We start from the raw sequence: 25,598 nt of genomic DNA, 5'->3' as shown, positions 1-25,598 counted from the left end.
TAACACAGTATCGCACACATTTCTCAAAGTATTTTTAAAAAGTCGAACGTGCAATAGTATGCTACCCATAGTCGTTGAAATGGGATAAACTGCACGTGATACGAAATACCAATAAAGGGATATAAAAGTTATGTTAACGATACTCCTAGATGGACATTCTTGTATTTTAACATAAGATAGTTTTTTTTATTGAAACGTTACTATAGACAATGAAGTAAAAATAATAATAATAATAATAATAATGATAATAATAGTACTGTATAGGAAATTAAGTATAATTATAAAAAAAATAATAATAAATAAATATACATAAGAAATAAGTGAATAATAATATTTTTATAATGGTACTCTTAGATGATAATATGCTCTGCTTTTTGTAATTTATTTCTTTATTTAAACACATGTTATTGATATTTGTCTTCCACGAGCAAATGAATTTCCTACCAGTGTGGGATAGAAAGGTTAATGACGTTTTTTTAATTTATTGTAGGTAAAGTTGATCAAAACAATAATTCAATTTGTTATGGTAGAATAAACACGTTTCAACGAGTCATGTTAAATACGACACTGCTTGTAATTGTAGGCTATTTTCAAATCATTATTTAATATTTTTGCATTTTAGGAAATCTTCACTACAGGGTCGTCGTTTTTGTTCCAAGCTACGAATCAAAGAGTTTACTGGAAAAGTATCATCATACTCGTTCCAACGTCGTGGCCCCGACGCGACGAATATAAAAATGCAAGAACAGAAACGTACGACAGAGCGAATGTTGTGATAGAAGGTGACGATGGCCCATATGTGACTAACATAATGGGGTGTGGTAAACAGGGCGAAATGATGGTCTTATCTCCAAAGTACGTGCGAGATAAAGTCTACGCTGAAAATCGTTATGGTAGAAGAGGTAATGTGAAATAACAATGATATAGGCCATCTATATTTTCTGCTTAGTGGCAGGGAGGAGGACAAGATAAACTTTACTTTTAATGTACAGTATAGTATTATTTATTATCTGTAACTGCCAAGTCTCCAGTAGTAACAAGTATTAGTTTACTATAGTTTTTTTTAGCTCTATACCTTAAAATCTTTAAAAATATTTTAGCTGAAATTGTAACTTGCAGGTTAAAACATAATTACTGTACTAATAAAGTTATTAATTAGGCTTAAACCTTATTTTACTCTATTTGATCCATTTTTCTTATTCTTATTCTTTCTTATTATCTTTCTTAATTTTACTCTTTCAGAGTTTCATGCTTTCTTAACACTCTTCATTATAGTCAGGAAGCATTTGTTATTTACTTTATACGATTTGACCAAGTTTGATTTTTCACTTTCATGTGGTCAATGACATCAAGAAACAAATTTCAACTTGGTGTCCAACTTTTAGATGCGTTTTTCACCGTTACGTGTTGGGCGCTTTTTCAAAATGGCCGCTTTATATCATATATCTTAAGCCTGTTTTCCTGTCGACGTTAAGTTACGTTGAGTTGCGTTGAGTTGACATATTCAACGATTTAACAGGAAAAGGGGGTAAAAATTAACGTTGAAAATCGTTAAAATCTTAAATCGTTAAAGTTGAACCGAATAATGAACTAAATAGAACACTTTCTTCTAAAATGACCAGAAAATGTATTTCTGACACATAACATATATATTACATTGCGGTTGTTTGGCGTTTAAAGACTTCATTTTGTTACACATGAACAAATTTGAACATAGGCCTAATCCAAATTGTTAAATTTTAAAATGTTTAAATTTTGTAAATAATCAATCAATTTGTTTTATTGTTTATATTAAAGGTTTGTATGGCAAATAAACGCTAGTAAAGTTAGGTTTGTGGTAGGTCGACCTACACTGTAAAACAAACAGTATGGTGGGGAATGTCTCGTTTTGGTTCTTATGCTACAATCATCTCCCGTTACTCAGCTATTATAAATGTATTCTTTCATTAAATTTCACGATACAGTAGAACTGAACCGCTATTAATAAGTGGGCACATATTATCTCCTTAATATGGATAGGGTAGCCCTATTGAGGGAACACTAATCAAAAACTGAAATTGTCCTCTTTAACTTTTTCAGTGGCCTAAAGTGATAAAGATTTTGCAGGTGACAGGTACCTATGATGTGTTTAGTAAAAATAAAGAGATTGTTGGCATACTAGGCAGAAGAGGGTTGGGGTGAAAATACACTACAATACAAAATATCATTAGGTTAAGTTCAGCACATCATTTTACAATTTGGATCCACCACTTATTGGTCACAATCCACATTAATTGATTTAATGTGCACAAGTTTTGGAAGTGGTACACAAACATTGGAAATATGGTAATATTGGGCAAAAAATTAGAGCGTTAAAGACCGAGAAATTATAATTATTATGAACATAGTTCTGTTTTTGTACTAATAACCATCTAAATGAATATAATTATGTTGGTACTTTTCTGTTGTTTTTGTGATGGGAAAAAATATTGTCCCCTCATCTGGAGTTAAGTCAACCATTCGATGGACTCAAATGTATCCCTGTCCCCTTTAGGACTGTCCACTTGGTAGAGGGTAGAGTGTTAAAACATATTGCCCTTCGTTTTGCATGAAAATGTTTTCTTATTAGGGGTGTCCTCTCAATAGGATCCAAAGAAATAGTTTTACTGTATATATATAGGATCCAAGTTAGGGGTCATAATGTGGTCAAAATGGGCCATTTTCGATGTTTGTTTGTTATACAAATTTCGATTTCTGCATGTAACCATACATATGGAATTGTGGTTGGAAGATGTTAACGTATTTTAATTATCCCCGGAAAGTGGCTGTGAGTTTGTGGTGAGGATGTATAGAGGCCTATCACCAAGACCGAAACAGTATTGGGAATGTTTTAAACTACTTTTGAAAACTGCCACTGATGGATTATGGGTTGGGAGTGATGGCTAACATAATTTTTACTGGAACCTTCTTAAACACATCACCCAGTATCTGGGGGAGGAGGAGGACCCAAAATACTGGCGTAATGGAGTACGGTAGCCTATATGATTTGAATTGTAATACGACAGTTACTACATTTGAACTGTCCAGAGGAGGAGTTAAGGTTTGTTGATTGTGGCTTGGATGGTGAGAGGAGAATGAAGGCTAGGGGGCCGCAGTATAAAAATTAGATATTTTAATTATCAGCCAATATGACACCTATTTATTTACACAGTACAACGGACTTACCATATCGTAGCTATGTATACCCTCTCAATTTGAAGTTGAATTGAATTTGTACTGGGAAGAATTTGTTTTTAAAAAAGAGTGTGGGGTGTTATTGAAGAGGGGTGGGGGTGGGTGAGTATGGGAGGTAGGCCTACTGGCGTCGGGTGTTATGTACTAAGAAGGCTTTAAACTAATTTTAAAACCCGCCCTGGGACGGGTATAATTGCTAGTATACTATATAACACAAAATAGACAGACAGAATTTAGCAGTAGCAACATATTTTTTAGGTCATAATGGTATAATCTTTTTCTGTGCGCAACATTTCAACATATGGCCTATTATGGCCTCATTTAGTTTTCATTTTTAATGTCACTTTTTTTTCACTCTTTTTTATTTCACTTTTTTTTTTATAGATAAGACTGTTGTCCATGAATGGGGTCATTTGCGATGGGGTGTGTTTGATGAATATCCAACACCATTTAATCCAAAATTCTTTGTGAGCAGTAGAGATTTGATAGAAGCAACGCGTTGTTCAGAAGCAATTAACGGGAAATATGTAGAAAACGGGGCACCTTGCCAGGCAGACCCCAAGACAGGGATATACCGACGAAGTTGTGATTTTACCGATGAAAGTATCAGGCAGACATCTCAAACCTCGCTAATGTACAAACAGTTTCTAGATTCGGTGAGTAAAAACAATTAGGCCATGGAAACAAGATATAGATCTTATTTATTTTCATAAAAATAAAGTTTTAAATTTTTCTTCCAATTTTCGTGTCTTAGACAGGACGAAAATGTAAAACGTATATTTTACCTGATTGTCAAATCTTGTATAAATATGTTGTTAAATAATAAATATTGATCATCTTTTCCGTCTTCAAAAGCGGGCTTTTCGTATTTGCGCTGGAGCTTCTTATAGAGCAAACACAAAACATTATGTTCATCAATTTAAAATTCTTAATGTATTTTATATAAACAAACTACAAACTGCTGCTTTTTTTGTTGTCTTTTGTGAGATTCACTCACTTTTATTTCATTCTTTACATTTGTTACAATAATCTATATCAATTTAGTTTCAGTAGAAAACTATCGCTGCAGCTTAATTTTTTTTTTCTTATTTTGAGTATTTTACATATATAAAAAGTTAAAGCATTTAGAAAATAGACAGAAGTTATATAAAAATATACATCACATAATAATTATAGGTTCACTATTGCCATTAGAACATCACAAAATAATCATCAGCAAATCAGCCAGTATCTTTTGTTTATAAACCGTGAAAGCAACAAAATGTATATATAAAATCAGTAAGAATATTTCTTGTTCCAATTACTAGATTTTGAAAAGACATGTTTATATGATTGGTACCTTTTAAAACAATCTCTATTTTTGTCCAAAAACCTTTAATAAATTTACAAGTAAAAAACATATGCCCTAATCTTGTACCTCTCCACATCTACCACATATATTAGTATATTTTAGTTTCCAGATAAATAACTATTTGTTTGTTGCTAAATTTCTATTTAACAGTTTGTAATTAAAGTGTATTAATTTTTTATCTTTCATTTTACAAACTTTAGATAACCACAATGACTTCCAATCAATATTAAAATTATCAAAATATTTTTCCCATTTTCCTTGACAAACCGGAGGGACAAAAATTTCCTCCACAAAACAGAGATAAATACTATTTGTTGTGATGTCCTTATATCTATTCTTAATGATATTTTCTGTTATATTATAATAACAATTTTTATCGTATTGGATTATAGTTTTCTATTGTATTGGTATCGCTTTTAATAAGCACATGTATTCATTTAACCAGTTTGCTTTGTACTTTAATTTTACCAATAATTCTTTTGAAGTTATGAATTTATTTTCTTTTATAATATCCTTCACTAAAATAATGCCACATTCAATCCAATGTTTACAAAATAGTGATTGGTTTTTAAGTTGTATTAACTTATTACCCCACAACTGTTCATTCATTATATCATCATATGTGTCTACACTTATTTTACAATTATTATACTTTATGCATGCTTTCAACATACTACTCTCATAAAACATATGCATTTTATGTATAAATGTAACAACCTTTTTAGCTCTGTGACATTAAGTGCTTTTGTATGTAATTTAAAATCTGGCATTTTAATTCCTGTTGTTGCTTTTATGTTCAGATTATCTAATAATGTTACCTTCTCACATTATTAACCTTTTCAACAGAGCTTCTCAACGTCACAATTATAATACTAGATTTTCTTTCAAAAAATTTTTACCAAGTAATAAACGTCGTTCTATTCTTTAGTATCGTCCAAATATATGGAATAAGCTCTCCGAAAACTTGAAAAACAAATTCTCTTTAAACATTGCGTAATGAAATTTCTGGTCTCTGAATACAGCACTTAAGTTTCTGCAATCATTTTATTTACTTAAAATGTATGTATGTTGTAATTTATACCTGGTATTTTTACTTATACTTTTATTTTTATATTTTATTTAAGAATTATGATTTAGATTGACTTTAAACTATTCTTCAAGTCGTGCTTCGTTATTGTTTTTTTTCAACTCAGTTAAAGGTGGCTATGACTTAAAGTTATTGTCTTAACTTAAATAGTCTCCTTCCATACAATGCATATAATGTTTTCCTCCATAATTCATGTATTTTTTAACGAGTGTGTGGAAAATAAAATGATTCTATAATTCCGTGATGCTTTTACCTAAACTCAACACATATTCGTTGAACATCTTTGTCAAACGCACTTTAATTTCATCTTTTACTTCTGAAAAAATAATACAGAGTACAAAATTCTCCATAGCTTAAGAACAATAGTGTCTACATTATTATAAATATAAAGGAGCTCAAAGCAATTTTAAAGCATAATGATTCTGTTCACCATTTTACCAATTCAAGATGGCTAATAAACGTTATTATGTTTACATATTAATTTCTCTACATATTAAAGATATGAATTTTACTATTTTTAGTGAGCTTTTATACCAAGAAAAATATTTTGGTAAATTTCTTTTGAAGTACCGGTAGTTTATCAAATAAAATTTGCATAGCTTTTTTTAAATGCAGATTTCTCGTACATATCGTTTTCTTGATTTTGGGCAAATCCTGTTTTTTGTTTTATCTTCGTCAGGTAAATTTCTTTTGCAGTAGTAATGCGGCCGATGAAAGCAAACGTCATTATGAAGAAGCTCCAAACAACCAGAATAAACACTGCAGTCGGCAGGGTACCTGGGATGTCATTTTGAATACTGATGATTTTAAAGATGGCAACAATCCGCCAATAGTGGGAGATGTAAACACAAATCCAACATTCCAAATTGTTCAATATTCGTCAACAAGACGAATTGTGCTAATTCTGGATACATCTGGCAGTATGGCAGTAAGTGCAGATCAAAAGAACATAATTATTAAGTCTCTTTAATCTAAACTGCCACGAGTTTATTAATATGAAAGATATTTATAGATTTTTTAAAAAGGATTTGAATTAATATTTGGCAAAAGCTGAAAAAAACTGAGATTAGTGTATTAGATGTTACAGTTAGCTTGAGCCCATTATGGTATGTGGTAACCATGGTTACATGTGGTAACCATGGTTACATGTGGTAACCATGGTATGTATCACAGGCAAGTTGAAATATTTAACCATCAATGTTTATATTGACATAGGGAGATCCAATAGCGAAGCTTCGTCAAGGCATGGACCAATATATAAGTTCAATCGTACCTACTGGGAGTTACGTTGGTATTGTAACTTTCTCAAACACTGCAGTGCGAAAAGCTAATCTTGCACTCTTAGACGATCAAAGTTCTAGAGAAGATCTTATTCTTAAACTGCCCTCGAGGACAGGTGGCTCCACAAGCATAGGCTCTGGTGTTCTTGAGGGAATACAGGCAAGTAACCCACCGTTACGTAAACCTAACGTGAATTATGAGATATTGAGAAAATAACGCAATATTTACACCCTTGGCCACTTCCACTAACATTGACTTCAGTACACACTCAAGACATCAATATTGTTTTCTGCAGTTCACACCGAACAATAGTATTTATTTACTAACTAAGCGCCATATAGTATATTCAATCACCATGCAAATAGACCTACACATCATTGTACACTACTCAATCCTCCTCAATATTTTCACCAACTCTAACGCTAGAATATCCATAATGTGAATATTGGCATTAGAGAATTATTAATTAAAAGAAAGTTTTACCGCTATTAATATCATAATGTAAGCCTACAATTAGAAAAATAAAATAATGTTGTGAATATTCCGAATAACTTCAATAGGTGTTGTCTTTTGACCAAGACCCAGCTGGTGGGTTTCTGCTAGTTGTAAGTGATGGAAACAACAATTTTAATCCAGATATTGATGATGTGGTTGATGAAGTCGTGAATGCAGGTGTTATTGTCGATACAATTGCATTCACCGATAATGCTGATACCTCTCTGAGAATTCTATCCGACGTTTCTGGAGGAAATACATACTTTTATCGTGCAGATACTGACAGCATCACGGTTCTTAACGAGGTACTGATTGCAACGATCACAGATAGATCTGATCTGGAAAATCAGGATCCGCCTATTTCGGTAACATGATTATCTGATACAGCCTATAGTAGTATAGTAGGCCTATACTCTGAATCTAAAGTGTCTGACGTTAACTAAATTGCCTGGTTAAGTTAGACTCCATCAATTAAAATACTTGAGTCAATTATAATTTGTAGACTTTGACGTGTAAAATATATATGCGTTTAAAAAAATTATCTTTTCAATTTGTTTTCTCTAATTTACAGCTGTTCAGTGAAGCACTATCTGCCTCCTCTTCTGCAAACACAACAGGTGAAGTCACTATTGACAAAAGTGTCGGAGTCGATACAATATTTTCCTTCACTTGGTTAGACTTTCCTATAGAGGTAACCTTGAATGGCCCAAATGGGATAACTTTTGACCAATCGAGTGAAGAATATGATCTAAATAACAATGATAATATTATCACAATCCGTCTTACAACAACAGCTGTAGTAAGTATTGAGTTTGGTAAATTTTCACAATGTTTGCTCTTGTTGGTTCTACATGTGGTCGAAAGATCACTGAGTAACTTGAGTATGTTTAAATACAGATTATTTTATGCAAAAACGTAACTCAAAAATATATAATGACGTACCGTGCTTGTTTTATTCAGAGTGGAAATTGGAAGTTCTTCATAACACTCTTGTCATCATCATCACAGTTTCAATCTCAAATTGTTAGCGTTAATGTACAATCTAAACAAGTATCTGAAGATGACCCACCAGTTACGATTAATTCGTTTGTCAGTGATCCATTTATCGATTATCAACAAGATCCTTATATTGTAGTATTTGCGTTCGCTACTAAGGGCAACGATCCTGTTGCGAATGCTGACGTTATTGCCATTTTGGAAAAGTCGGATGGATCTGATGACGTCATAGAACTCTACGACAGTGGTACAAGCGCAGACATAACGAAAGATGATGGTGTTTATTCGGGATATTTCTTCAATTTTACCGGTGATGGTCGATATAATGTTGAAGTTAAAGTTCGTGGAAATCAAAACACAGCAGCAATTTCAAATGGTGGGAATTCAAGATCTTATCCTATTCAAGGTTAGCATAATTTACTAATACAGATCATTCAAAGATGTATTCGTCCTCAAAACATGAAAAATAAAGATCAATAAAGTCAAACGATTTATCACTTTTGCAAAAAAAAATGAGCAAAAATAATTCGCTTATGATAACAGTAAAAAATAAAAAAAACCAAACAATGGTTAGACAATAATTAAGATTATGATTTATGTTTTTTTTTTTCAATTATTGGCCAAGGTGAATAACAATTATATGACATTTAAATGGCCTATTCCAAAACATTTCTGGGGGACAATTATATTTAAAAAAGAAGTACATACTAACTTTGATCAATGTGCAAAACCTCGCGCTTTGTTTGTGTATTACTTAGCATCAGCATACTGAATTTTACTTTTCTATTCTTCCAAAAGTGACAATAAAAACATCTTGTATCTCGAAGTCAATTGTGTTTATGTAGCAGTGACCTCTTTCAAATTATCTTTATGTATCTTTAAAATAAACACAAGATTATGTAGAAATGTTATATGAAAGAGAGAGATACTTTCCAATGTACTTGTTGTTATACATGTTTTATTTTAATACTGATAGGCCTAGAAGAGGAGGCGGTTATGATTCCAGTTGACATGTTTGAACGCTCAGCGTCAGGAGGCGCTATTCAAGTGACTAATCATGTTGACAGTGATATTGACTTTTTTGGACCGTCTCAGATTATCGATCTAGCCGTTATTGGTGTGTCTTATGAAAGACAAAGTGCCACCTTACAATGGACCGCTGTTGGGGATGATTTCGATAAAGGAAAAGGTAATGTCAGATCTTGATATAAAGTTTGCGGTACATCACGTATATTATAGTTCTGCAAAGTTCTGAAACTGTTGAGAGAGAGAAACGAGACAGTTCGTTTCAGAACTATATACTTGGTGTAACGCAAACTTATATCAACTTTGATTTCGCCATGCAAACCTCAGATCATTAGCCTATACTTCCTACTAGTCTACAACTTACTATACCTTTATAACATGCATTATGACTATTGTGTATCATTATTGTGATGTTTGTCTACACAGTTAAACAGAATAACTATAATGAATTATTTGAACAAAGCATAGGCAGTACCATCACGCCAAAACATAGGCCTAATCGACAATAAATATAGTCGGACTTAGAATCTACAAAATATTATGACCATATTTACACCATCTTGCACGGCACCTAACTTTTTTTTTTGACTATTGTGTTTCCTATATCTAGTTTTTGAATACGATATTCGCTTTGCCGAAACCTTTCAAGGTATATCCAGAAACTTTTCTGACGCGGACAGAGTGACGTTTGATGACGTAACCAATGGAGATCTATCAGTAATCGGGAAACCTGGTGACATTGAAGAGATAACGGTTCGTTTGCCGTCACGTGGGGACGAAGTTTCGTATTTTTTCGGTATCCAGGCAATCGATGATGCTAACAATACTGGTGGGTTATCTAACATTGTAGCTGCAAATCTTCAGTATATTCCGCCGCTTAATCCTGATGAAACTGATACTGCTATTGTTCTCTACGTTGTGGTAGGAGTGGTTGGGGCTATGGGTGTAGTAATGATGCTGATCATTATAATGTATCTGAAACGACGAAGAAGAAATGCAAATAATCCTAATGCAATGGACATATGAATCCAACTTACGCTTAAGTGTTGCCTTTTATTCGTTTCGTGAGTTTTAATCTGGTAGAGGGAAGTATAAGGATGCCTGTTGAAGATGGGTTCTCGGGATACATTCCGTAGAGAATAAAATTAAAAATCCTCCATGTCGGATTATATATCGGATAAGAAGATTTACTCAGATTCATATATATCGCATTTAAAGTTATAAAAAAAAATTTAAAAAAAAAACGTTCTATATTATTTTTGCAATTAGTCAGATTTTTATACGAATATGATATTTAAGGCATACTGTACCAACTTGTTTCAGAATTTCGTCAATGTTTTTGTAATACTGCATCTATGATATTGTAATATATTTTAATTCATTTTGATATAGTATTATATGCAATTTTAATGTTTAATACAAATTTTATTCTAAATGTTTTTTATACAATCAGTGCAATAGGAGACCTACTAGATAGTGATTAAGTTCGCTTTTTAGGAATCCTGTCTCTGCCTGGTTTTGTGTGATGTTTTCTTGTTCATTTCCATGTTTTTTTATATTGTATTTTTATGAGACAAAATAAATGAAATGAAATGAAATGAAATGAAATCTATTACTGCATTTACATCATAGCGCCCCCTGGAACGAACAAAGACACCTGAATATAATAAAATGTTTAGCAAATACCTACTAGGCCTATAGAAGCTAGTGATCCGTGAATTATGTTAATATTTTGGTTTATCGCAGTTTTTTTTTATTAAAGATTAGACTTCAAATTGTTAGGTAATATTAATTTATAACTGTATGATAAATACTTGATCATTTTTTAATTACGCAAAATATTATCCCCGTCGTGAATTAAAAACACTTTAGCATTCGTGACATTAGGCCTATACAATATTAGTTGAGTCTTAAAAGCCTTTCGTTTTGGTCACTGTTTGCATTTGAGATCCAATGCGGAAACATTTGTATAATCGATCAGTTTAGAGGTTTTCATTAATCTAGACAAAATGAGAGTTTGTGGGATAGTAAGGGAAAACAGTTTGAACTTTAGACTAGTGTGCAATACTTTCTATTCTTACAAGATTGTTAACAATCTTGATGATCTTCTATTTCACCAAGGTAATAAAAAATGTCAATACAATTCATGCCAATCTGGAACTTTTATTTCACGTAGTCGCTTAACTCATCGTATATAGGCCTATTGATAAATATATGTGTATTTATTTTAACAAGGAATTCCGATTCGAGTCGAATCTCGATTGGGCGTTTATTGTTCCTAAATTCTCACATCATCATTATCGATTCCTCCAATTACTCTTCAGTATATATATCAACCGGTTGGTTGAATTAAAATATATATTTTAAAGTTACACCATTTTATAGGCCTAACGTTATTTACAATAGGCCTATTTGTTGGTAAAACATTTGGTAGAGCGCCTCCAAATATTCAAATTAGCCTATTATTAGGAATTTTTAATTCATTAATTCAATCCAGTGATGGACCAATTGAACTCGGTAATTCGAACTCACTTTAATCCTAGAGTAATTTATTTATTTTTTTTTTTTTATTTTTTTATTTCATCATATAATACATTACAAAGGAAAAACATAATCAAATAAAAAATTAAAATAAAAAGCAACAAACAAAAACAACAAAGATATCCATCTAACAAATTAAATAAAGGTTCATAAAAATTATTCTACTCTCTAAACCATTTTATATTTGATTTATAAATTCTTCTAATTTTATCCATTTTCTATTAAAAATACTGTCCTCAAAATTCTGATGATAAATAAATTTTTCTGTTTCATAAAACCTTTTTAACTTGTTCATAACCATTTTGATAGTTGGCTTACATTTAACTAGTTTACATTTATAAATAAATGAGTAATTTATGTCTTAGTGTATTGTAAAATGTTTTTGCCACGGTTGACCCGAGTAGGTCAATCCTCTTCATTAAAATTTGATTTCATTTTCATTCTTTATGTATAAGATTATGAGAATAATTATAACACCGCGCTGCAGCGCATCGACACAGAAATACAGTAGTACCCCCTCTATAGGAGCACAAATTAAATGACGTCATTGGCAGCCATGATGTATTTTGTGTACGTGTTATGAAATAGGGACTACTCGCATACATTGCAAGTGTTTTTCTCATTTCATTGTTCATTTAAAATAAATTAAATTAAAATACTGTTAAAGATTATAGTTAGGCGAATAGTTTAAGATGTCAACTTTGACAAAACGTTCTGGGGAAAGTGTTGTTCAACGAAGAAAAACAGCTGGCGGAGGCTCGAATTCGGGAGGAGCAGCTGATAGGGAGGCTGATGACGACGATCACTACGAAGAACAGGACGTCGATGAGGTTTCGAAAGAAACAAGAATGACATTGATGGAAGAAGTGCTGTTACTTGGTATTAAAGACAGAGAAGTATGACTGATTGTTAACATATTTTTGTAATTGTCACGATGGTGACTTTAACACATTTGAAATATTTGTTTAAGGGAAAAGAAGCGAAAATAATCAATTTATTTTGTAAATAAATCATGAGTTATTATTGTTAACTCGGGCTGGGTGTGTAGACTAGAGGTGGTAAGTAGGGCCTAGAGGCGAGGCCTAGCCTAGTTAGCCTAATTAATAAATAAATGTTTATTATACTACTGTAGGTAAGGTAGTGTATAAATGCTTGTACTGTACTCGGCTCTTGACAGAGCCCAGGACTGCTGGCTACTATATGACCTAGGCCTACACTGTACTCTTTTATTATAACCTACCTACTAGGCCTAGCCTAGATTGGTAAGGCCCTATTCCCCTAATTTATTGATTGTATAATACTATAGTGGTTACGGGATCATGATGATGGGTTGCATATGTCGTGTTTAATTTTGGCATGTTATCCAACGTAAATCCCTACACCATTCTTAAATTTCTTTTCAATTTAATTTGTAAAAACAAAAGGATTTCTCAAATTAATTGTAAAAAATTGGGTATATATTTTTTATTAATCTTAATTTTTTTAGGTAGTTCTGCCATTTTGCCATAGTTTTACAATATATGAGTAGTTGACAAAAGTGCCAACAACCCATTGTATTTAGATCCTTGATAATGAGATTTGAGATAACTATTGTGTTTTTTTTTTGGTCACACCTAAGTTCCTTGCTTTGTTGTTAGGTGATAGCCTATAGTAGTAGTTCAACAGCATTGTACAAGAAGTGTAGAATTCATACAATATTAAAGCTTGGAACAAACAATAGAACATTCTTACTACTGTAATTTTATTTGCTAATAATAATAAAAATGATTACATTACTGTAAATATATTGAATACTTTTTGCAGGGATACACATCGTTTTGGAATGATTGCATATCATCAGGTTTACGGGGGTGTATGTTAATTGAATTAGGATTACGAGGACGAATAGAACTTGAAAAGTCGGGCATGAGGAGAAAAAGTCTTTTAAATCGTAAAGTTCTTCTAAAGTCTGACACGCCTACCGGCGATGTATTATTGGATGAGGCATTGAAGCACATTAAGGAGACTGACCAACCAGAAAGTGTTCAAAACTGGATTGAATTGTTAAGTGGTAAGTTAGATGATTAATAGTATACCATTGATCCCTTATGCTAAATAATTACAGTTTACATTGCTACTTTAGACTGTCCGCAGATAGCCACAGTAATACTACTCTTAGCAAACTGTTTTGTTAGACACACTTGACCAATTTGTATGGTGTACACTCCGCTGTTTATTAGGATAGACAATCCTTGCTAGCACTCAATCGAACTAGCCAAAAGAAAAGACTCAAAGTCTAGCAAACAAGAAATAATTGAATTTACAAAGATTGGCAGATCAGGTCTTTTCGTCCAGCAAAATGTAATTTTTTTGGCATTTTTAACTAGGCAGAAATAAATAACAATGTTGTTAGGGCCAGTAGTTGGTTGGGGCTCCACACAGTCTAAAGTTTATTAAAACCAGACTCCCATTGTAAGTATAACCCATGTTCAAAACCACGTTCGTTTGTTTTATTGTAGGAGAAACATGGAACCCATTGAAACTACGATATCAACTACGAAATGTACGAGAACGACTGGCAAAGAATCTTGTGGAAAAGGGCGTTTTAACAACTGAAAAACAGAACTTTCTACTCTTTGACATGACAACACATCCGGTAATTAATTCAACAATAAAACAAAAATTAGTGAAGCGTGTCCAAGACGGTATGTTGAGTAGATGGCCAAATGACCCACATCGAATGGAGAAACGGTTGCTTGCTCTTGTCTATCTGTCACATGCTTCAGATGTTCTAGAAAACGCTTTTGCCCCATTGTCTGATGAAGATTATGAAGTAAGTTAATTTCAAATGTTCCATTTTAATTTAATTATGTGATATAAATGTTTATATTAATTTTCCTGTGTGTAAAGATGGTAGTAACATTATTTGGTTCAATATCATCCTGTATCTGTTGTAAGACTACGCTACTCAGTTTGTTGGTGAAATGAAGGGCTGAGCTTAATTCGATGTCCTATCTTTTGCTTTGTGGCCTGGGCCGACTTCTAAATTTCTTGTCTGTCTTGAGATTTTTCAGTACATCTAAAATGTTAATCTTTTATCCTATGTTTTAAAGCAATAGATACTAAACATTGACAGTGTAAAATCTACGAGGTAGGCCTAGCCTAGGTATATATCTACCCTATAGGCCTAGCCTAGGTATATCTACCTTATAGGCCTAGCTTAGGTATATCTACCCTATAGGCCTAGCCTAGGTATATCTACCCTATAGGCCTAGCCTAGGTATATCTACCCTATAGGCCTAGCCTAGGTATATATCTACCCTATAGGCCTAGCCTAGGTATATATCTACCCTATAGGCCTAGCCTAGGTATATCTACCCTATAGGCCTAGCCTAGGTATATATCTACCCTATAGGCCTAGCCTAGGTATATATCTACCCTATCGGCCTAGCCTAGGTATATCTACCCTATCGGCCTAGCCTAGGTATATATCTACCCTATAGGCCTAGCCTAGGTATATCTACCCTATAGGCCTAGCCTAGGTATATCTACCCTATAGGCCTAGCCTAGGTATATCTACCCTATCGGCCTAGCCTAGGTATATATCTACCCTATAGGCCTAGCCTAGGTATATCTACCCTATAGGCCTAGCCTAGGTATATCTACCCTATAGGCCTAGCCTAGGTATATCTACCTTATAGGCCTAGCCTAGGTATATCTACCCTATCGGCCTAGCCTAGGTATATCTACCCTATCGGCCTAGCCTAGGTATATCTACCCTATAGGCCTAGCCTAGGTATATATCTACCCTATAGGCCTAGCCTAGGTATATATCTACCCTATAGGCCTAGCCTAGGTATATATCTACCCTATAGGCCTAGCCTAGGTATATCTACCCTATAGGCCTAGCCTAGGTATATCTACCCTATAGGCCTAGCCTAGGTATATCTACCCTATAGGCCTAGCCTAGGTATATCTACCCTATAGGCCTAGCCTAGGTATATCTACCTTATAGGCCTAGCCTAGGTATATCTACCCTATCGGCCTAGCCTAGGTATATATCTACCCTATCGGCCTAGCCTAGGTATATATCTACCCTATAGGCCTAGCCTAGGTATATCTACCATATAGGCCTAGCCTAGGTATATCTACCCTATAGGCCTAGCCTAGGTATATCTACCCTATAGGCCTAGCCTAGGTATATCTACCCTATAGGCCTAGCCTAGGTATATATCTACCCTATAGGCCTAGCCTAGGTATATATCTACCCTATAGGCCTAGCCTAGGTATATATCTACCCTATAGGCCTAGCCTAGGTATATATCTACCCTATCGGCCTAGCCTAGGTATATCTACCTTATCGGCCTAGCCTAGGTATATCTACCATATAGGCCTAGCCTAGGTATATCTACCCTATAGGCCTAGCCTAGGTATATCTACCCTATAGGCCTAGCCTAGGTATATATCTACCCTATAGGCCTAGCCTAGGTATATATCTACCCTATAGGCCTAGCCTAGGTATATCTACCCTATCGGCCTAGCCTAGGTATATATCTACCCTATCGGCCTAGCCTAGGTATATATCTACCCTATCGGCCTAGCCTAGGTATATATCTACCCTATAGGCCTAGCCTAGGTATATCTACCCTATCGGCCTAGCCTAGGTATATCTACCCTATCGGCCTAGCCTAGGTATATCTACCCTATAGGCCTAGCCTAGGTATATCTACCCTATAGGCCTAGCCTAGGTATATCTACCCTATCGGCCTAGCCTAGGTATATCTACCCTATCGGCCTAGCCTAGGTATATCTACCCTATAGGCCTAGCCTAGGTTTATCTACCCTATCGGCCTAGCCTAGGTATATATCTACCCTGTAGGCCTAGCCTAGGTTTATCTACCCTATAGGCCTAGCCAACATTTCTTACTTTGTCGTTTTCTTGAATAATTTATGTTTAAGTTTTGCTGGTATAATGTGATCTGTGCCAGTTTAAACAACTTTTTTTTTAACAAATAAATTGAAAAATTCGAACTTCAAAACGCATCGAAAATCGGTATCACGTGCGGTATTGACGTCAAGCTAATTTGTGACGTAGTACACAATTGTACGCATACGTGTAAGGATTCTGAGGTTGCCCAACCTGCCTAATATCTATTTTGACCTTGAGTTTATACGTTTGTATTAGTGCATGCTGTTAAAATCGGTTCTAGGACACCTACCCCCTAGACAGTTACCCCCCGGATGTTTACCACCCGGACAACTACCCCCTTAGGACAACTACCCCCTTAGGACAACTACCCCCTTAGGACAACTACCCCCTTAGGATAACAACCCCCCGGACAACTACCCCCCGGACAACCACCCCCTTAGGACAACTACCCCCTTAGGATAACTACCCCCCGGTCAACTACCCCCCGGTCAACTACCCCCCGGACAACTACCCCCCCCCCCCCCAATCCAAAAGTAGACAAATATATAGGACCGGTTTCTGTAAAAATGAAATCATCTGTTTTTAACGGGTGTTTCGAAACTAGAGACCGGAGACCAGAGACCTGACACGAGACCCAATACGAAAGGGAGATCTATATTTGGGTCTCCCTTTTCGTATATTAGGGTCTCCCTTTTCGTATAGTGTGGTCTCTCTTTTCGTATAGTGGGGTCTCCCTTTTCTTATAGTGGGTCTCCCTTTTCGTATATTTAGGTCTCCCATTTCGTATATTTGGGTCTCCCTTTTCGTATATTTGGTCTCCCTTTTCGTATATTTAGGTCTCCCTTTTCTTATATTATGGTCTCCCTTTTCGTATAGTGGGGTCTCCCTTTTCGTACGTGGGTCTCCCTTTTCGTATATTTAGGTCTCCCTTTTCGTATTGGGTCTCGGGTCTCTGGTCTCTGGTCTCGGGTCTCTAGTTTCGAAACACCCGTTTTTAACCGATTATTCTGTTTAACAGCACGCTAGACCCTAGATGTGCTAGATTTAAAGTACCGTATTTATTGAAAAAACGGCCTGGGCTGTTTATTGTTTATGTGGTTTTTAGGTGGACATTTATTGGAAGAAAGTTGTTTATTCAATGGGAGGGGGTATAATCTAATGGAAATAGACGCCGATTATTCCATATGATGTTTCATGGGAGTGACATGGTCACCGTTTATTTGAGGGGAATTTATTTAAAGATCGACGTTTATTCGGTGAGTGAACATTGAGGTCAAATATCAAAAGTGATATTATTCTTCAAGTGTACAAAAATACATATATGACAAATTTGAGACAAAAATTAATTCTTTTAAGACCAGTGGTTATCGAAGCATTGTCCTGACGCAAAAATTATTATTATTATTAGCGAACCCAGTCTTTACAGTAAATACATGGAGTACTATATAATACGTTCGACTATCCTATGATCATGTGTGACAATCTTCAGTTTATACCACCAGGCTATATTTATGTTCAATCTTTACTTTTGTTTACAATAATGAATAGTAATTCGTCAAAGTAACGAATTAAAATATAGTTATTAATTAATAGTTGCAGAGTCAGGTTGTTGAATGGTCTGGGTGGTTAGGGTGTTCTAAAGGGATAGTTTTCTGGGTGGTAATTGTCCGAGGGGTAATTGTCCGGGAGGTAATTGTCCGGGGGGTAATTGTCCGGGGGGTAATTGTTCCTAGGGTGTAATTGTCCAGGGGGTAGTTGTCCTAAGGGGGTTGTTGTCCTAAGGGGGTAGTTGTCCTAAGGGGGTAGTTGTCCGGGGGTATTTGTCCGGGGGGTAGTTGTCCTAAAGGGGTAGTTGTCCTAAGGGGGTAGTGGTCCAGGTGGTGGTTGTCCGGGGGGTAGTTGTCCGGGGGGTAAATGTCCAGGGGGTGAATATCCGGATACGGTTAAAATCATGTGATTGCAAGTCTCATCTAGTAAATATGTACCAACCTCCTCAAATGCTGTGATATGCTGACAAGAACCATATACAGTAAAAGGGAGGTCATGTCAATCGATATGCCATCAGTCATTACCTTGACTTTGGAAACCAGGGTCGGATCCAGTCATTCCCACCCCCCCCCCCCCACCCCTAAATTTTGCATTAATTTATTGTAATCCAAAAAAGACATAAAGTTAAGCTCAGCCCTTCATTTTCACCATTTTTAGGCCCTGGGCCCCCCTCTATTTCAAAATCCTGGATCTGCCACTGGATATCATAAAACCTGCGTTGAGGTGTGGAGTGAGGACATGCGTTCCAGTATTTCGACATGCGCACAATGCACTAACATAGTTTGGGCGTCGGTCGTCGCAAATCTCCCCGATGTATTTCATTTTCACTAATATGTTTATTTGTTACCTTACAGATTGCTATGAAACGAGTACGAGAACTCCTTGACTTAGATCCTGATGCTGAAGCAATGAAGGGAAACACAAATGATGTTTTATGGTCAGTCATAGCGGCATTTGTAAAATAATTTCATAATTAAACTGGATGATGTTTAAATTCAAATGCATTTATTTTCCAATCATGTATATATTTTCCGAGTATGGGTCAATTAAACAATGAAATTGTTTCAGTACCTTCACAAACGGCACGATTTAGTATTCTATCCTGGGGTCCTGAGTACTCTGTATTTGAACACCTTGGTGTGCTAGTGAAAAAAATAAGATCTGCATACCTGTAGACTACATTTTTTAAGTGCATAGTAAAGCTCTGTCTACACTATCAAACTAGTTTGACAAAAAAGTATGATGTGCCCAAATATGGTAGTTATATACCCAAATATGGTAGTGATATGACATCATCATGTCTATATATGGGCACATCACATTTTGTTGTCACATAAAGTTTGTTAGTGTAAACAGAGTTTTAGTCATGTTGAGGTTGATGGCACTAGCAAATTGGCTCATTAGGCTAGTATACACTAACTAGCCCAATTGGCTAATGTGAGAAAATAGAGTCAATCGAGCCCTGCTTACCTGTGCAAGAATAAAATGAAGGCTCTAAAACTACTTTACACTAGCAAATTCACAACCATTTAAATGCTTAAAAACCCAAGCCCTGGTTGTGATATTAGGCAAATATTCTATTTATGTATTCTAATAAAATTCTTGTTATAGTTGGTGATGGGGAGTGGTTTCCTAAATTTTCTCATTTCCCCATTCAACCCTCCGAAATGTCTAAGGTTTATTTCAGGCCATATCAAATAACACTCCCTGGCCCATGTATGTACTGCCGATAATGTTATCATGTTTATAATGTATTATGTGTTCTTTAGGAAGATATCTCACATACAGTAAGAACTGTGTTCACATGATGCTAAGTCACATGACCAACACACACGTACAGTAGTCAATCACATGTCGATTGTTTCACTTATTTGAACATACATACATACTTAAAATGTGTACATTTTTATTTTATATGTGTTTATTTGTATGTTAATTAAATACACATGTGTTCTTAAAATACATGGTTCAAGATATGTACCCAAGCAAACAAGATAAGTGAATTGACAAAAGTTATTCTCCTGCAACAAAGTTCACTCGTGCATGACATGTCCTTATTTACAGTATCTAGGGTGTTACTGTTATCGGTATGTTCACAATATCCGTGCTTATGTATATACCTAACCATCTTTGGAGATTTTTTTAATGAGAAAATATGCGTTTCTTATGCTATACATTTATTAAAGCACGTGCAGTATTGATACACTTGTTTGGTAATATTATATGTATTTTTACTATTTGAAAACGTAGCATTTGCTAGAGAAATTGCCAGTGTATGTATTGAAAATGGCAGTTTGTGAACCTATGGTGGTATCTTGTGATACCTGCAGTAGAAAACGTGTTGATTGCTGATATGATCTCTGTGCTCAAATACTATACTTCCTTGGGGATATAAAAGTGTCTGCTTTCCTGGTAACTGCACATAATGTAGACGAAGTATTGTTTATATTACTGAAACTACTCTTCAGTCTTAATAAATATTTATTCAGGTTACCAACTTTATTCCATTTTTGTAGTTTGAAAAATATACTTCATATATGAGAATTTCCATCCTTATATTATTGCATAAACATTAATTTATGTGTAATTGTAGAATTTTTTAAAAATTTATTATGATTTACTAGTAAGCAGTGTTTTAGTTTAAAAGAATAAAAATGTATTTTGAAATTTAACATTTTAAAAACCTTACAAATTAAATTAAAGTTACTTACAAACAATTGTTTTATCAAATTATACTAGGTAATGCCAAGATTCATTTGTTTACTACAGCACAATATTTTCTAATAATGTGCGATTTATGTTGGTATTTCATTATTATATTAGTTATAAAAATGGAAGAAATAATTAAATTATTATTATTGGAACTCTGTAAATATATTATGTTCAATTTGTAACAATAAACAAATTCAAAAATATAACTTTTACTACAAGAGATACTTCCTTAATATTGAATTCACTAAATCTTGACAAATTAGTATATAAATGTATTAGGCGTTCATCTTAATAATATATTGTTTAAATGTTGCATGGCGAATGAACACGCGTAAAGTTACACCATGTTAGGTACACCATGTTGAGAATGTTACAACTATCTATCTACAACTGTCTTCGTCTTCTGCAGAAGGCGGTGCATAACAGCCGAAACATTCTTTAAGCGTGGTTCCCACTAGCGACGCAACGCAAGGACGTAACGTAACGCAAGTGAATTGACCAATCACAAGCGATGGCTTATTCGCTTGTGATTGCTAACTGTCTATAACTTCGCTTGTCATTGGTTAAAACGCTTGCGTTGCGTTTACGTCCTTGCGTTACGTTCTAGTGGGAACCAAGCTTTAGAAATGCATGTTGTACCGCAAACATAACTTTACCAATTTTTAAAAAAAAGTTGGTTGTAGTATAAAAGAATCATATGAAATGATATGAAAACTATAAAGTGAGTGCTTTATACTATAGACTAAAAAAAAAACGTCAACCCAAGGATAAAGCTCTGTCTACACTATCAAACTTTATGTTTAAAAAAATGTGATTTGCCCATATATGTACACGATGACGCCATATCACTACCATGTTTGGGCACACTTTTTTTGTCAAACTAGTTTGATAGTGTAGACATAGCTTAGCCTTTCTCTAAACTCTTGCACCTGATTTTGATGTTTTTTCTTTGTGTTTATAAACTTAAATGATTTATTTTGGGTACTAATGAAAATAATTTGTATTTGTTTATTCTATTTTGGTGAGGGTGAAATAAATTAATAAAAATTTAATATAATAAATTATAGAAATATATTATAATGTAGAAAAAAAATTACAGAAGATATCTCTTGGTGCACAATGCTCTTCATCATACAGCGATTATTATTTTTTTTTTTTTATGTTGTTGTTTATGGTCAAACCAGTTACTGGACAGACCACATAGAAGGCCCTATTTTAAATATTGTTTGTAGGATGGAGTATTTACAAAATGATTTTGTTTGTTTTTAGTTCTGACTTGGTATATAAGGTTTTAATTTTTGTTTTGTTATATTTGTAGATACAAAATAAAAGTTTATGTAAGTAACTCCAATGTGCTTTGTATTTAAATATAGGAAAACTGCGCAGAAGAATTGTAATAGTGTCTTGGTACGTGTCACAACAAATCATGTCACAAATTTAAATAAAATATTCGGTTGTCTTTGTTTACACGTACGTGTGTTGTGGAATTGGCTACGCCTTCCATCTTCGAAGTTATTCCTTTATTTATTAATAAACACAATTTAAAAGGATAGGCGTAAATGTATTTTATCTTTATTATTTGCATAATTAAGGTGTGATTAGTACTAATTGTGGTAGCAAGCTACACTGTACTTTGAATTAAAATTAGCGCTGAATTGAACATAAACTATCTCCCACTCCACCCTTTTCTTCAAGAAGTATACGCAATTCGATTGGCTGAATGAGTTACATCAACTTCAACAATAGCGACATTTGACTCATAATCAGGTTATTTCGACCAGCATTCTCGTTTAAAGCCATGGTTTTTAATTGGACGCAACGCCAGTGAGTTGACCAATATCACAAGCGACAGTTCGGATGATCTTGCATTGTTGAGATTATGTCTTTTCGAACCGCGTTTAAGAATGTATAGTTACGTGCGACATTACACTTCTTTCGTCAAGTAGTTTATAATAAGGACTTTTAAATTAAAAAAGCCGCCGTTTTGTCACAATTAACCTCTACATGGTTATAGTCAAGTTTCGCCCGTGCTGAAGTGCTTGTTGGAGCTAATCAACATCGGGGCCACGTCCATCATTGTTGTATTAAAGGAAATCAGTAAAAAACGTATTGCTCCTCACAGCCGGTTGTGACCATGTTCTAAAATTCAAATTGACAGGGCAGCAATAGGCTTTTCTTATTGTTTGTAGGCGTGGCAACTTCTTATTTTAATGTCTCCAATAGAAGGTGTGTATATTTCTTGTTGCTCCGTGTCGTAGATTATTGCCCTGGCCAATCGGAAATTTCTCTTACAAAAACAACTGGAGAAATAATTACATCGGTCACTGACGCACAATTCTTCCTCAAATTCTTGAATAACTTGCAATGATATCTGTAATAGAACGGATACAATTTATATTTTTACAACCTAATATGATATTGTAGGCCTACTTAAAAATGAGTGAAACCAAGAGAAAATGTATTTGTTGAAACACTGAAAAGAAGAAACAAGAAGAAAAGAGGAAGAAGAGCAAAATGACGAATCCCGGATCTTGTCTTTCTTGTCTGCTGACCACAACCTGTATATTTCATAGTTCGTAGTTCATTTTATACACTGTGTTTGGCTGAAAGTGCTTTCATAAACTTCCCCATCGGAAGACATGGTTTTAACATCGGTCAATATCGTTTATTTTATTTTAAATAGAAGAGATGTACATCTGACTCAGTATCACAACGTGTGATAGGCTTTTTACCGTCGCTTTACATTAAACAGCAGTTTCTTGTGAGGCATGACACCGTACAAAAATCGGCTGGTTTTATTCTGTATGATCTCGGAGAAAGCACTTTAATCGGTAACGCAACACCCTTTAAAACGATCACTCTGGATCACAAAAATTGATGTAGTCCAAGGCAAATTGCTCTTAAAAACTGATAAAAGAAAAGAAACCTTCCGAAAAGTGTTAAACTTTAAATAGTTTCTTTGCATGATGGTGGACATTGGTGAAAGGCAAATTGCTCTTATAAACTTGTAGGAAAGGTGCCTTTCTTGACATTGAAGGTGGTGTTTAATTATTAGAATCGTAGAGAGTATTTTAAATTCGCTCCTTACCTGAACTACCACCGTTGGTCTGTTGGTATCGGAAAGAGCAGCAAAGTAAGGTGTAGCTTGAATGACGACAGAGCAGATCCTGTCATTGGATCGTGTAATTCGACCACTTCTTTGAATCGTCGGGCCTGCATCCAGACACACATTGTTGACGCTATCAAAATTCTCACACGTTTGGAAAAAGTCTCTGAAATCATCCAATATTGCTATCTTTTGTTTCGGAGTTAATCTGAAATGACATATTGGTTTAAAATGTGTCAGTTTATAAGAGACTTGCTTTTTGTATCAATGTTTGCTTTTGCTGAAAATTCAAATCATTTAAACTATGTTTTCTAATTTGGAAGATTCAAATAGGTACGGTAACAATGTTACAGCATTGTAAGTAAGTCACTAGTGATATTTTATCAGTAATAACTTTACTACTCCGAAGTAAAAAATATTATCGATCCGTTAATATTTATATACTTATTTATTCGAATAAACCTCCCGCTTTGAATAAATCGCTCCCCCATAGAACATCATTCTGAATTACCTCCCACCTCCTGAAGTAAAAAATATTATCGATCCGTTAATATTTATATACTTATTTATTCGAATAAACCTCCCGCTTTGAATAAATCGCTCCCCCATAGAACATCATTCTGAATTACCTCCCACCTCCTGAAAAAAAAAACTCCCCGCCACATGCATATATAAACAAAATTGTATTTTATATAACACCTAAATAAATTTCTGTCATTTGATTGGACGAATGTGGGTCACATGGCGGGGGCAATAGAACTCACTATTAAACAATCGTTTAATAGTACCTTTTTTGTGTTACGAAAACAAAAATTGTTCGCGTTTGGAAAATATTTTGTTTTATAGTATTTCTTTTGAAATACAATAGCGCCACCTATTTTGTACTTTCGCTGCGATTTGAATGTTATGACTGGTTTTTCGCGATGAAAGTACATTTCTGGAGAGATATATGTACTAATTTAGATCAAATTAAAAGGCATTTAAATTAGCTTTAGATGGTTTGTAGAATCGTTGGAAAAAACATAATTAGCCTTCCTAGATGAGTTCCAGTTGTCTGTCGAAGTTTTGCCTTTCAGCCAAGCTAGTATTAGGCCTGGATCGTTTGTTTACATAATTAACACTAAAGTAGGTGTGTTTATAAAATCCATATAAATATAACATTTAATATAGGCCTAATATTATTAAAAACCAAATGTTACTGTTTTAATCAATGTGAATCAAATGTAGGCCTTTTGGGTGGGGCTACCTTTTATTTGATTCAAATGACAAGAATCTATTTAGATGTTACATAAAACAAATAATAAATGTTTTCTATTCGTGTAGCCTAATGGTA

General features: G+C 34.4%; 2 protein-coding genes across 2 annotated transcripts; both read left to right on the top strand.

The window, feature by feature from the left end:
• Positions 1–673: 673 nt before the first annotated feature.
• LOC140062746 (calcium-activated chloride channel regulator 1-like) lies at positions 674–11,596 on the top strand. Its single transcript, XM_072109074.1, has 9 exons — positions 674–902; positions 3,598–3,869; positions 6,331–6,579; positions 6,867–7,091; positions 7,493–7,792; positions 7,999–8,226; positions 8,388–8,829; positions 9,400–9,612; positions 10,060–11,596. Exons 1-9 carry the CDS (start codon positions 812–814, stop codon positions 10,473–10,475), a joined length of 2,436 nt encoding a protein of 811 aa, XP_071965175.1. The 5' UTR covers positions 674–811; the 3' UTR covers positions 10,476–11,596.
• Positions 11,597–12,549: 953 nt separating this feature from the next.
• LOC140062511 (Golgi phosphoprotein 3-like) lies at positions 12,550–22,719 on the top strand. Its single transcript, XM_072108766.1, has 4 exons — positions 12,550–12,886; positions 13,794–14,040; positions 14,489–14,802; positions 19,302–22,719. Exons 1-4 carry the CDS (start codon positions 12,683–12,685, stop codon positions 19,410–19,412), a joined length of 876 nt encoding a protein of 291 aa, XP_071964867.1. The 5' UTR covers positions 12,550–12,682; the 3' UTR covers positions 19,413–22,719.
• The last annotated feature ends 2,879 nt before the right edge of the window (positions 22,720–25,598 follow it).

Source organism: Antedon mediterranea, chromosome 11 (genome assembly GCF_964355755.1).
Source record: "Antedon mediterranea chromosome 11, ecAntMedi1.1, whole genome shotgun sequence".
Taxonomy (NCBI): Eukaryota; Metazoa; Echinodermata; class Crinoidea; order Comatulida; family Antedonidae; genus Antedon; species Antedon mediterranea.
The sequence above is the reverse complement of the archived record's forward strand: the minus strand, read 5'-3'. Positions and strand labels throughout refer to the sequence as shown.